This window comes from Metopolophium dirhodum, chromosome 1, assembly GCF_019925205.1.
Source record: "Metopolophium dirhodum isolate CAU chromosome 1, ASM1992520v1, whole genome shotgun sequence".
NCBI classification, from domain to species: Eukaryota; Metazoa; Arthropoda; class Insecta; order Hemiptera; family Aphididae; genus Metopolophium; species Metopolophium dirhodum.
In genome coordinates, this window is record NC_083560.1 from 109,519,637 (window position 1) to 109,534,720 (window position 15,084).

Sequence of the window (15,084 nt, forward strand, 5' to 3'; positions counted from 1 at the left end):
TAGAGCAATAAATATAAGTATATAAAAAAAAGTATAAAAATAGTGGTAAAAACATGGTATATAAAAATCAGCTAAGAACGACAAAAACAATAATACACAATAATACAAAAATACAAATGTCACGAGGGCAACTCCCTGACCTGTCGGACCCCGGACAAGTGTTCAATATAAATGTCTCTGGAAGCTGCAATGGCGTCGCTGACGCACAACTTCCGGAACAGGGTACCATACGACCGACTACATAATTTCTTCAGGAAGGCGTCATTGGCCGGGTCCCAAGAGCCAAGGGCACCCACAATAAAAGGAACTACCACCGCCTCGCACCCATGTCGCGCCGCGAGCCAAGCCCTAAGCTCCTCGTATTTTGCACGTTTTTCCGCCGCCGCCACTTCAAATGCAGCGAGGCGGTTATCAAAGGGGACTGTTACGTCCACGATATAGATGTTTGGGCCCTTCTTCAGAACTAAATCCGGTCTCAAACCCTGGTCACCCGGGGCTTGGTTCTCGGAGAGGACCTCAAACCTCGCGGATGCCGCCTTCTTGATTCGGGCGACAACGCTATTGTGCCTCGCCATGTACAGGCCGGTGTAACGCATACAGTGATCGACGACGTGGGCTAGGCTTTCATTTGAATACCCACACCGTCGACACCTGCGGTCACCGACCCTCCATGACGAAGAGCCATTTAGCGGTACGAGGTTCAGCCTAGCGCGATGGACAAAACGCCAATCGGCGAACCTCGTGAAGTCGCCCTTCTTCAAAAAGTGCGATGAGGCCGCGTGGGCGGTGGCACACTCGACGGCCCTGCCTTGATCTGGTTTGGCGATCAAGGCGTCACTTCGGCTGAGCCGCAAAGTGTCCCGAACAGTCCTCATGACCGCCCGCCTCTGCTTCCTCCCCATCACTGCTCCCCCGTGTGTGATCGCCGGGGCCCCATCCAATGACCATGTAGTTGTCTACTGACAACTGTAATTTTGAATTGTTTTTTTTAATAATTTATATAGATATTAAATATTAGAATTTTATTTTTCATATTTATTATTATTTGTAAATCAAACTAGAAAATTAAAAAACATAAACGAAACATTATAAATACTTAATTTTGTTTTTTTTTACATTAGCTTAGTGTGTTATTTTATTTTATTATAGGTACTTATTGTTAATTTGAATATGTACTGTTTTATATTTTGGGTTTTTTAATTTTACGACTGAAATCAGTTTATCTATACTAATATTATAAAGAGGAAAGATTTGATTGTTTGTATTGAATAGGCTCCGAAACTACAGAACCGATTTAAATGAAATTTGGTACATAGATAGTTTAGACACTGAGAAAAAACATAGGCTACTTTTTATTACTAAAAAAGGGCTGTAAGGGGCTGAAATGGGCTTAAAGGGGCTGTAAGGGGCTATACTGGCTCGAATTGAAAAATTATTTTTTTGTTGGATAGTCCATTCATTGAGGAAGGTCATAAGCTATATAACATCACGCTACATTCAATTAATAGAAGTGCTCAAACAGGGATTTTGAGATTTATGATGGAAATATTTGTTTATAAATGATTGCACCTGGGACACCAAGCTAGCCCCCATTCTTTTTTCGATCAGGAACAGGCGTAACGACCGGACAGGATATCCACCATCGGTACTCGTCCTCGGGTGAGAGGGAAAAAGGCCGGGGGACTGGATACTGTCGCGGACAGCGGACAACCCGATCGAACAAATAAACATGGCTAGGGTGAGTCGCGAAAACAATGTAACAGGTAACAGGTGGGACGACGGACACAAAGTACAAAACAGGTGACACGGTGTACTACAAGGCACACCACCTGTCAAACGTGCACAAAAAATTTCACGCCGGCTTCGCACCGAAATGGTGGGGACCGGTAAAGCTACACAAACGCGTAGGTAAAGGTGTGTTCACAGACCAACAGCCAGCACGCAAAATTCACGTGTCCTGCCTAAAACGCGCGAACACCGCAGCGCCCAAAATACCCCCCACCCAACCACCATCCCAACCATAAATCCACAATAGCATTTGGTGTACATAATTTCAGTCGGAATAGCACCGCACCACCAATGGAGCGTCAACCCCCGACGACACCCAGCACCCTCCAACAAGCGGCGGAACTGCTGGAACGCAGCCAACAGCTGCTGAGGTCGGCCAGCTTGGAGGAGGGCAACAACCCCACCACGGCGGCACGGGTACGCCAGATGTCCACGGCGCAGCTACAACGGGACCCGGTACTGTGGGCCGCCTACACACGGGGGTGGGAAGACCGGACCGTCGTGTTCAAAAGGGCAACGAGCGGCGAACCCGCAACCGCAATGCGGCTCAATAGGTCGCGCAGCCCTAGACGGGGGACACGACCGACGGCCACGGCAGGACCGGCAGCCGCAGCACGACCGGCGCCACCAACGACAACAAGTCGGGTACCTGCGAGACTGCCACCCCACCCACTGATGGAGGTACCAGCGCTGAGGACATCGACCATCCCGCCTCCAGGAACGCCCGTCAACCCGCTGCCAATACAAAACACCACCACCGACACAACACCACTGGCCACGCTTAACGCCCGCCAGCGCCGAAACAAGCAGCGGATGCGGGACTACAAAGCTAAGCAGACGTCCCAACAACACCGCCTGGAAAAACCGGCGTCAACACCAGCCCCCGCCCCGTCACAGCCAGAGCCTGCGACACCAGACCTCACCGTGGCCACGGTGCCGAAAGTGACAAACACTTCCGGAGCAACCGGAACCGCGGAACAACTAACAGCCGCGACCCCTCAAACCGCGGATATGGAAATATCCCCGGAAGAGGAGGCGGACCTGTTAGGAGAGACGGCCGCAGGCATAGCTGACACTGAAGACATGGAGGTCAGCCTCATGTACTTCAGTCCCCCCACGTCCCCCCAACATGACTAGACACCACCAGGGCCACATCCGCTGAACACAGCTGGAAAAGCGTACCCACGGACAGGTGTCTACCACAACCACCCCCCACACACACCCTTTAACAACACCGGCAACGGCCGGAACACCACCGCCGTTAGCAGTTTGGGGGGGGAGTATGACGCGGTCCCGCGTAATAGCTGTTTGAATTCAAATAGCCTTTTACGCGGAAAGCCGCGCAGTGGTTCTCAAACAAACCGCCAATCGACGACGGACAACGCCGGCGCGCGACACCCGCGCCGTGAACCGTCGGCCGGCCGTTGGGTGAACCGGATTGCACTGTCACTAGTTTTTGACGACCCATATACGACGGTCTACCTGCGTCCCCGTAGTCGCATCACCTATCGACTGTCGATTTGACTATAGTGTGCTTACTATTTGTTTTTTTTTTTCTCTATTGTTTTTTTTTTTGTTTGTCGTGCTTACGCTGCGAATAAACGCGCCAGTTCCCAGAACAATAAATCGTTGTGTCGTTTTCTTTTTTTTTTTCCTTTTTTGTTCACTTGGTCAGCAGACCCCTCACCACCCCATCCTCGCGGCTCCCCACAGGACTGCATCAGTAGTGATCGATTACAATATAGGGAAGACGTCAATCGATCTCTCTGATCAAATGAGTTCTTACTCAAACCCTCTTAGACGAAGCTTAAAGTGATACAGGAAAGTAGCTTTAGATGGGCTCTTAAATATAGCAGTAGTTAACTCTCTTGTGTTATATAATAAAGTTGTAAATTCAAATATGTCAATAACTAATTTCCGAACTTCTTTAGTTGAACAGTTAATAAAAAAAAAACTATTTGTATAAATCCACCTACTATCAAACACCAACTAGAAAAAACTGGCCAAAGGCAGATGTTTTATATGTTACTCAGTCATGTCCTCAGAAAAAGGAAGAAAATACGCCCAGTCTCACAGTCTAGCCTAAATGCTAAACAACTAAATGCCTAGCCTGTAACAAATATTATTGTACACAATGTTTTATCAAGGATCACAAAATTACAAAATAACTAGTTAGTAGTGATCAGCAATTTATTTAAGCTGTTTTAAATAAGAATATTTTTTTATACCATTATTTACATAAATATATTTTATATTTATTGTACTATAAAAGAAATATCAACATTATTTTATTATTATTATTAGTTATTTTTTGTAATTTATATTTTTTATTACATAAACTATATAAATTGTTTTTGAATATTATTTTATTGTTAATTACAAAAATTTTAAAGTTATGTTTTTATTTGTTGTATAATTTTTATCATAATAAAGTTATGCTTTTGGTTATTATTTTGTAATTTATAAGATAAATACCTACTTTCAGAGATTGTTTGCATATTATTATTATATTATTCCCTTTTTTGTTCAAATAATGTATTATTTTAGAAATAAATTAAATTCTATTTGAGATTTAATGTTAAATCTCAATTGAAATACTATTTTATAGTGAGATTTAGTTTGAGATCTCAAGGTAATGGTCAAAATGTTAGTTTTTCCAGAGGTGACATCCTACGACCATGAGATTTAATATGAGATCTCAGCTTATATTAAGTTATAACCTATAACAATGTTTTAGGTGAACAATTTATGAATATAAGTACAATTTTTGATTAAAATCAGACAATGGTTTTGTCCACAATTTTTTTTTAGTAAACCTATGAAAAACCCCTTGGTGGTCAGGACTAGGTATGTTGAGATCTCATACAAGATCTCATGGCGGTTAACGTGTTAATTTCCCGATGTCTGTATACAGATACACTAATTTAACAAATACAAATAGTTCTGAATCTCTAGGCCGCGGTCGCCCAACTATATCATTTGACGAAAGTAGTGCGCGTTCCAAACGACGAAAATGTCAAATTTTATACAAATCATCAAGCTTAAGTGAACTTAGTGAGACAACTTCATATGCGTTAAGGAAAAAAGGAAATAAAGATACAGCAAAATTAGTAAAAGAAGCCACAAACTCTACTCCAACAAGAGGAAGAAAAATTCGTGGTATGTGGATGAACAATAAAAATTCATTAAAGTCGTCTATGATGAGTCTGGAAGTCGCTCTGTCTTTAATTATTACATGTTCGTAATCGAAATTCCAATATAATATTCTCCGTAAAAACGCTAAAAAACATAATCATGATTTATATCTTTCATATGATCGGCTTCTTGTTGAAAAGGTTAATATCCTAAACAAATTACAATCGAAGAACAGAAATGTGAGGTAAACAACATAATTTTTGCAATAAAAATATAAAATATTGAAGTTTAATTTTAATTTTCAAATTACGTTACAATATTATTTAATGCTTTTAGGTGCAATTGCAATCTCTTTTAAATCAGACTTCTAAAAGACTTCTTCAAAGCCTCCCAATGCCACTGCAAAATATAAGCACTACACTTCATTGTAAATGGGGCTTTGACGGTACATCGGAATTTACAAAGTATAAGCAATTAACTTCTGGGGCATCACAAGACGACACCATATTCGTAACTTCACTAGTGCCTTTACGACTTGTTGACAACATTACTAATGACGTTGTGTGGCAGAATCCAGCTTGTTCATCAACAAGATATTGCAGACCTATACGATTGCAATATGTAACAGAAAGCGTTGATATTTCTAAAAACGAAGAGAAATACATTTCAGATCAAATCAATAGCCTTACTAAATTTAAATGTGAACTGGGTACCATTAATTTAATTTTGCAATTGACTATGATTGATGGAAAAGTATGTACAAAATATTAGATTATAAATTAAATTTTAAACGGTTTATATTGTTATTTTTTTGTTATAGGTATGCAATGCTATAACTGAATCTTCATCTATGGCATGTTATGTATGTGGAGCTAAAATATCTCAAATGAATGATTTACCTTTAATGCGAACAAAAATTGATGATCAAAGTGCATATTGGTAATAAAAATTAACTAAATAGTGTTTTAAATAAAATAAAATATATATTAATTTTTTAGTTACGGATTATCCACATTACACGCTTATATCAGATTTTTTGAATGCTTACTACACATAAGTTACCGTATGGAGTTTAAAGAATGGAAAGTAGGTATCTTAAATATTCAATTTAATAGATTATTGCAGTAATTTATATATCTAACGTTTAATGATTCTATTATTTTATAGACTAGTAAAAAAGACGGAAAAATATACTATTGAAGCAAAAAAAATTGAAAATCAAAAATGAATTTCGTTCAAGATTAGGTTTGTTGGTAGATATGCCAAAACAAGGTTTCGGATCCTCAAATGATGGTAATACGGCTAGAAGATTCTTTAAAAATTATAAAATTTCTGCAGAAATTACTGGTATTTCTGAAAATCTTATTTATCAGTTTTATGTTATTTTACAATGTTTATCATCTGGTCAAAATATCAATATTGATAAGTTTGAAATGTATTGTTGGGAAACGGCAGAGTTATATTCTAATTTATATGGTTGGTACCAAGTGCCACCAAGTGTACACAAGATACTAATACATGGCTCATCAATAATAAAATCTTTTGTTTTGCCAATTGGAATTTTAAGCGAGGAGGCTCAAGAATCACGCAATAAAACATTAAGAGGTACAGAGAGTCTTTCAGCCGAAAGTCTTCCAGGATTAATATTAATACTGACATTTTTCAAAGGCTATTACTATCATCGGATCCTCTTATAAGCAGTTTTAGAAAAGTTGATAAACACAATATAAAAAACTGCTCCCAGAAGTCGAAGTCGAAGACCTAACCTATTGCTAGACATTAATTATTGCAGTGATGAAGAACAAGAATACATTCCAGAATAAAAAATAATAATTAAAATAAATTGTAATATATTTTATATCAATAAATGTATTTCAATGATAATTGTATATTTATAAATATCATAGTTTTAATTATATTTTATTTTTGGCCACCTTTTTTGGTTTTTCGACCACTGTGCGGCGGTCATCTGCACGTTTTCGTGATGCGTACTGTAGGCGTAGGTTTCCCAAACGTAGGATGTTAGGTAGATCCGAGTTCGATACCGATCGTAAACCTCTTCGGGCGGCTACCAACTGTACCGTATTCTGAAACACGGCCGCCCATAAATTGACTTTTTTGCATTTTTTTTCACGTTATATTGTATAAATAATATAATAATATACATGTTAATTTTACATTATATGACTATATAGTCATACCTATATGTACCTATATGTTATTTGAATTATTAGGAATTTAACACATATTATTTTCTTTAAATTGTCATTGTTATTATATCATACTAATTTGTTTTATTTTTCGTAAGTTATTTCGAATGTTGTGTGATTTGGTTTTTGGAAAATACTATTTTTTCTCTTCATTTATAGCAGCTAGACATACTAGACCGAGGGCCGTATTCATAGTCGATGCTTAAAACCATTCTTATCTTTAACTTTTAAAAGCAATACTTATTCATAAAAATATAAAAGTATAACTTATTCCTTATTGAACATAAGTTTGGTAACATGGTTAGTATAAGTTGTAAGTAAAAATGTTGATAACATAATAAAATAATTTGTGATAAGATACTGATATCAACATTTTTCAAACTTATTCATAGACCATAGTTCATATTTCATAGGTGCCTAGTGCCTACCTAGTACCTAGTTAGTCGGCTAAGTCCTAATTAGTATTTGTTTTTTATTTGATTATTTTCTTAGTGGTAGGTACTGTTATATAATTGTTGTCTGTGATAATGGGGAAAGGATTAGCTTACTCATCAACAGAAAAAACGTTAATAACGGAATTGGTTCAGAAGCATTACATAGTAGAAAACAAAAAAACTGATTCCACCAGCATTCATGAAAAAAATAATGCATGGGAAAAAATTACTCAAGAATTTAATTCAATGGGCAATCATTCAATAGTAAGTACAATTGTGTATTTATTTCAAATTTCCAATAAAAACTTATATTGTACAATTAAATTATTATGTACAATGCAAAATGTTATTTAATTATTTAACTATTTAACTATCATCGACATTGGCGCAGACTCCATAAATTTAAGTGTGTACAATATATATTAATCTATTTAAATTAATCTTTATATTAATTATAAATAATATTATATGTATTTATTATCTAAAATAAATAAATAATGTAAATCATTTAGAAATTAAAGCCAATTATATTTTAAGTACTCTGGTCCTTACACAGTTAATTAAATTAATATCTTTTTTGCTTTTTATGGAATAATTCAATGCCATATATTTTAACTATTTTATTTTTATCAAATTTTCTTATTGTGCATATTATGCATATTAAAGATTGTAAATTTTCAATTTTAATAAAAAAAAGGTGGATAAGTGGATGTCGCTCTGCTGTACAGTAGGTTACAAGTGGGTCACTGTAATGGATGGTGTTAAATTTGAATTCAATGATATAATATCATTGTATAAGAAAAACGATTCTGAGCGAAAACGGTCAGTCAGCCTATGATTTTACCAAGTATATTTGATGATATTATTGTGAATAAAGTAATTTATATATAACCTATTTACTCGGAGCCTTGTTTTAAATTTTCAATCTTTAGCCATAAAAGTTAAACATTTTATACATTTTTAACCAGAAAATAATTAATAAATTATAAATTTGATAAATGTTGTCAAAATTTGAACTTTAAATGCTTATAAAAAAAAATTGTGCCTATGTATTTTTAATATTTTTCAACTGCTATTAGAACGATATATCAGGAGCCTTATATTAAATTTTCACGCTTTTTTACCGAACAAATAAAAATTTATTGATATTTATAGAAAAAAAAAACTAAAAAAATTGAAAACTGACAATGTCCGTAGACAGCTCAAAAAGAGTCAAAATATTTTCAACATTTTATGGTGTATAGAAAATGCTAATATAAACATTCAGTGAAATTTTCAAGTATCTACAGTCATTCGTTTTTTAATTACAATAAAATAAGAAAATTGTTACATGAGAAATCGAGTAAATATCAAATGTTGTAAAAATATAAATTTCAGACGCTCATAAAAATTTAAATTAAGTTTCTTCTAGACATTTTTTTTTTGATAAAGGTAGACAAACTTATGAGTAATCTTATATTACATTTTCAAATTTTAGATTTAAAAAGAAAAATTTTTATGAATTCTCATCAAAATAATTTGCTATTTTTCGTGATTTTTCCGTATTTTGTCAAAATTTGAACTTTAAACGTGTATAAAAAAAAACTGTGACTAAGGATTTTTAATTTTTTTCATCTGCCTTTGAAACAATAACCTAGGAGCCTTCTATTAAATTTTCAAGCTTTTTTACCCAACAAATAAAATTTTATTGATATTTATAGAAAAAAAATTTAAAAAAACTGAAAACTGACAATGTCCGTAAACAGTTCAAAAAAAGTCAAATTATTTTCAAAATTGTATTGTGTATAGAAAATGCAAATATAAACAACCAGTGAAAATTTCATGCATCTACGGTCATTTGTTTTAGAGTTACACCAATAACCAAAATCGATTTTGTTAAAAATCGATTTTGCGTAAAAATTCCCGTTTTTCCTTAATTTTTCTTTTGTTTTTCACATCGCTTTTGAAAACTACTGGGAAATTAAAATTTTGACCTCCCCAATGCACCAACGATATTCACTTTCCCATCGAACAAGATACTGAAGTCGAAAATCGAAGCATTATTTCGACTACTTATCGTGTACACAGACACAAAAATAAAAAAATAAAAAAAATAAAAAAAAAAATAAAAAAAAAAACACACATCATTGTAAAATCAATACATTCATCGTTTCACTCAGAATCTAAAAAAAATAATAATATACAATTCATATATTACTTTGCCAATAGTAATATACTTTATTTCACCTGTTATTAAATACATACCTACATTTATTTACTTAAAATTAACAAACATACCTAATTGATAATATTATAGGCTATACATTTATTGTTGTATAACAAAATAAAAAAAAATAAGAATATTATTATAGTATTATTTAAAAGCTTTTTATGTACCTGAGCTCAAATTATATTTGATGGAAACTCAATAAAAGAGGATACTACATTGGAACCAGATAAATAATTTAAGTCTGGTTTAAACCTGAATTTGAATTAACTTGATTAGATACATACATCATTTGCAATTGTTCTGTTACTGTTATTGTTCTTTACTGTTTTATGTTTTGTTTCATCTAATTGAAGGAGTTAAAATAAGTGGTTCATTCTTAAGAAGCACTTGATCATAATGTACAATGGTAAATCTATATTTGTATTCAAAATAACATTTATATACATGAGTGCATTAATGGTACATATTACTATGTACTAGTTTGCTATCAATGTCCTGATTTTATAAAAAAATATCTGTTCAAATTAATCTAAAACCAAAGTTAGGATTTTTTTTCAATATTTGGTGTTATATATACAGTGCCGGATCTAAGACATTTGGCGCCCGGGGCTAATAAAAATGTAGCTCCCTTACATAGTATTAGCTACAGGGGTCAGGGTTTGCGGGTTGTCAACACAATTAAAAAAATTTTTAAACAGGTACAAATCAAAAGTATATTTTTATATAACAAATATTTTTTATTTAAATCGTTGTCTTAACATATTATATTATAATATTATAGATCATAGTCAATATTATAGTTAACAACCATTAAAAAATATAAAAACAAAAACCTAAATAAAATTTCTCTTGATTATTTTAATTAAGTAAAAAAATTATAATCTGAAAATTTAAAAATTAACTTTTCTAGCTTTTTTTGCAGCGAAATCATTAATTATATCTTCATAATTGATTTGTCTTGCAATTTTATTTTCTATGGATAAAATAGATAAGTTATTAAGTCTTGCTTGCTCCGTAGTAGATCTTAAATATGTTTTTATTAATTTCAATTTGCTGAAGCTTCGTTCACACGAAGCTGAAGTAACTGGCATTGTAAGATATATTTGGGAAGCAACGGATATATTTGGATATGCATCTTGAAGTTTATTTTTATAAATAAAATTCAACATTTCAAAAAATGTTGCTCTTTTTAAATCGTCATCTATGTTGTAAACATGCTCTTTAAAGCTCTCTAGTTCTGAAATGAATTCAATTTTGTTGAGGTCGTTTTCATATTTATTGCATAAATCGACTCCCGCTCTTTTCAAGTTTTCCATAGGCCAAGAATAAATTATTGTTGGATCTAAAAATGAAAAATCTTGAGCAATATTTTCCATTGATTTAAATCTTTGACGTAGTCCTATTAAGATATTGTCAATAACATTTTTAATCATTATTAAAAATTTATTTTCTTCACTTATGTTACAAAACTCATCTTCTGCAATTTCCCCGGGTAAAAGTTTCTTTTTTCGTAATCTGACTTTTGGAAATTCCGTTTCTATGCCTAATACTTCAGCTTTATTCTTTGAATCCAATAAAGCCTCATTTATACCTTGCTCTCGAAAGTTTTCTAATATTTTAAGGAGACTTTGCAGATGTTTGACAGCTACATCAATTGTTAATTTTGGTTTTTGTAAAATTATATTAATCCTGTCAATTGCACTGAGAATTTTTTCCCAAACCGTAAGCATACAAATAAAAGAAAAACTTTTAAGTGATCTTATCAAATTATCTGCATCAAATTTTGTTTCTTCTGATAATTTTTCTTGTTTTAGAACGTCAAAGCTTTTAAAAACCATATCCAGTTGAGTATTTAATGATTTTATTGCACGATGTTTAGCTGACCACCTTGTTGTACTATACCCTTTCAATGACAATTTTAAATTATTCATTAGAATATCCCATCTTTGCGTTGAACTTGAAAAGAAATTAAATAATTTCTGTACGATGCCAAAAAATGTTTCTACTTTAGGTATACTTTTTGCACAATTAACACCAATTAAATTTAAGGAGTGAGCTGAGCATGGGATGAATCTTGCAAGTTTATTCATTTCAATAATTCGTGCTTGGACTCCTTTAATTTTTCCACTCATATTTGACCCGTTATCAAACGATTGTCCTCTACAGTCAGATATTCTAAGATTATCTTTTGTCAAACAATCTAATATATCTTCTGTTAATGATTCACCAGTTTTGTTGTACACACGCACAAACTTTAAAAAACTTTCTATGATTTCGCATTCATTCTGGTTGTTTTGTATAACATAGCGAATAACTTGGGTCATTTGTTCTTGATGTGCAATGTCCGGTGTACAATCGAATAGTATAGAATAATATTTCGCCTCTATTATTTTTGAAAGAATTTCATCTTTAACTCTTTTTGCCATAATCTCTAGAAACTCGTCTTGAATACCATGAGAAAAATAAGAAAGACCACCTTTTTTATGTCTTTCAATATGTTTTGATAATGGTTCATGATAATGTGACACTAGATTAACTAAATTTAAAAACTTTCCACTTCGGTTTGATGTTCCCACACTAGAAATAATTTCATTAGATCCTCGAAATGCACTTCCGTCCATTGCTAGATGCATTATAATGTCTATAATTGCCAATAAAACGGATTTCCAGTGACCTTCTTCTTTTCTTATAGAATTTTGCAATTCTGTATCTATACCCTCGCAGTGACTCAATGCCATTTCCAATGAAGTCCAAGAACACACATTTTTTTTATGTATTGGTGAATTTTTATGTAATGGAATTTTTTCGGTAACTTTTTTCCAATTTGTTAAGCCAGTGTATGCTAATTGTGATATGTTGGATGAGTTTTCTATTTTAGTAAACAATTTACAAGGTACACAAAAAAGTGCATTTTTATATGAAGAATAGCTGAGCCATGTTCTTTTTATTTTTTTTCCATTCATAAGTATCTTATAAAACCAGTCAGACTTAACATTTCTACCGTCTCTTTCCGAATTACTAAAATCATGAATTTCGGAATAATTGTACCTCATTTTCACTAAATATGTTCTTTGTGTATCTGTAATATTTAAAGGCCATGTACCAAGATCAGTAAAATGTATGTTTATGGTGTCTACTTTATCGCAATTAGTTCTGTTCCTGTCTATAGCTGAATAATAGTCCTCATCACTAGTCGATACCGTTTTTGTTTCAAATAATTTATTATGTGCAATCTCTGTAGAAATAACTTTATGTTTATTTTTTTCTTTGGGTATAATAATTGTATTTGATATTGATGAACTTGTATCAGAATTTGAAGGAACCACTTCTATAAATTAAAGGTAAATTAAAAAAGGTATTTTTGTGATGGCCTTTGGTTAGTTTATACGATTTAAGCTTAATATATTAGCTGCTACAATATATTTTATAACTAAAATTAATAAAATCAAAAATACCTACTTAAATCTAAAACGTGAATGATTTATAAGAAATTTAAAAATAAAACAAATAATTATTTAATATTCTATACTAAATTGTATACATTTCTTTACTAAACAATACAAATTTATTTATTTATTGTTGCAATAAAATAAAAATTCAATTTTATTAAGTTGTTTTAAATATCTCAACCTTGATTAAATTCATTATATTTAACTATAGGTAAATATATAATTTATTTTAACAGGTTTAAAAATTGCTTACCGTTGGTTTCTGTTTCTGTAATATTCTTATCCATATCTGAATCATGGTCCACATCATTAGTTGATACCTACCGTTTTTGTTTCAATTAATTTATTATGTACAATCTCTGTAGAAACAACGTTATGTTTATTTTAATTTTATTTAGATGTTTAAAACATGTTTTAAATAACCTTGATTAAACTCATTACATTTAAGTATTTCACTATAAATATATAATTTATTTTGACAGCTGTAAAAATTGCTTACCGTTGGTTTCTGTTTTTGAAAAGAAATTGACGATCTTAGGTAGTTTTTGTACATTTTTTTCAAGTTCCAGTTTTCTTTTTCTATTTTCAGCCCCACTAAGCTTTTTTTTTGAATTCATTATCTTTTTGTTGGTTAAGAAATGTTAAAATAAAAAAAACTGTAGAGTTGAAATGAATCTGACAACAGTGACAACAACTTTACTGTCGACTATTCGACATGAATAAATGAACAATAAAAATATTATCGTACATTCTAACATTGTAAATACCTATTATAAAACCTATGCATTTATCGTCGATCGGCAGTTTGGGTTTTCTCCGAAACTGACTGATAATGACTAGGTAACTATAAATATAAAATATGTCAACACCGCGCCGGAGTGCCGGACCAAAATATAAACAAAAGATAAACGTATTCGAATATCTAATATTATTTATTCTGTTTAAATATATAGTATTATAATTTATACATATTTTATGAGATATTTTTAGCTTATTTTTTTATTTTTCATAATCTTAAGAGCGCCCTGATACCAACAGCGCCCGGGGCAAGAGTACCCACTTGCCCCCCCCCCCCCTAGATCCGGCACTGTATATATATATATGTATTACCTATGTATTTTATTTTTTGTGTGTTATAGAGAACATTAGTTCAAGTCAAAAAATGCTGGAACAATATTAAAACTAAAAGAAAATCAGAAATAACTGCCCACAAACAAGGTCTTTTAAGAACAGGGGGTGGTCCAGAAGTACCTAAACTATTAGAAAATCCAGCAATTGACCAATTTGCAAACATCGAAACACTTGAAATACCAGGTGCCATTGATAGTGATGTACAATGTACCGTTACACCTGATGGAACTTTGGAATTTAGTTGTTTTGATGATGAGAATCTCTCTGGTAATTGTTATTAACAATTTGTTAAGAAATATTTTGTGTATGAATAAAAATGTATTTTATTACTTGTATTGTTGTTAAAATAGATTCAAATGATAATGATGTACATACTTTCACTAAAAATATTGAAAATGAAGTAACTTCTAAACAGTTTAGTAATGAGAATGTGACTAGAACTAAGAAGGAAAAGCAACATCATAAAATCAATAAATTGAATTTTACTTCTGAGATATCAACTAGAATGGAAAGACTTGAAAATCAAAAAAAAACGATGAAGAAATGCATGGTTTATTAAAACAGGAAATACTTTTAAAAATTGAAAATGAAAGGGAACTTTTAAAAAAAAGAAAAATAGAAACAGAAATCTCAGAAAACGAATTAAATTAAAAAGAGGAAGTGGGATTATTTTATACTTTATTTAATGACTTACGAAATGATGAAAATAAGTTTTTTAATTATTTCCG

The 15,084-nt window shown here is 32.5% G+C and overlaps 1 protein-coding gene across 1 annotated transcript; it reads right to left on the reverse strand.

The window, feature by feature from the left end:
* Positions 1-10,666: 10,666 nt before the first annotated feature.
* LOC132950014 (zinc finger MYM-type protein 1-like) lies at positions 10,667-13,512 on the reverse strand. The gene is made up of 2 exons (XM_061021198.1): positions 13,479-13,512; positions 10,667-13,104 (listed from the first exon to the last, which is right to left on the reverse strand). The coding sequence occupies exons 1-2, from the start codon at positions 13,510-13,512 to the stop codon at positions 10,667-10,669; spliced, it is 2,472 nt and encodes an 823-aa protein (XP_060877181.1).
* Between the last annotated feature and the right edge of the window lie 1,572 nt (positions 13,513-15,084).

Coding starts and splice junctions, on each gene's coding strand:
- LOC132950014 (XM_061021198.1), bottom strand. CDS start 13,512: ATGGATAAGAATATTACAGAAACAGAAACCAACG. Junction 13,105..13,478: donor TACAGAAACAGAAACCAACG/GTAAGCAATTTT, acceptor TTTAATTTATAG/AAGTGGTTCCTTCAAATTCT.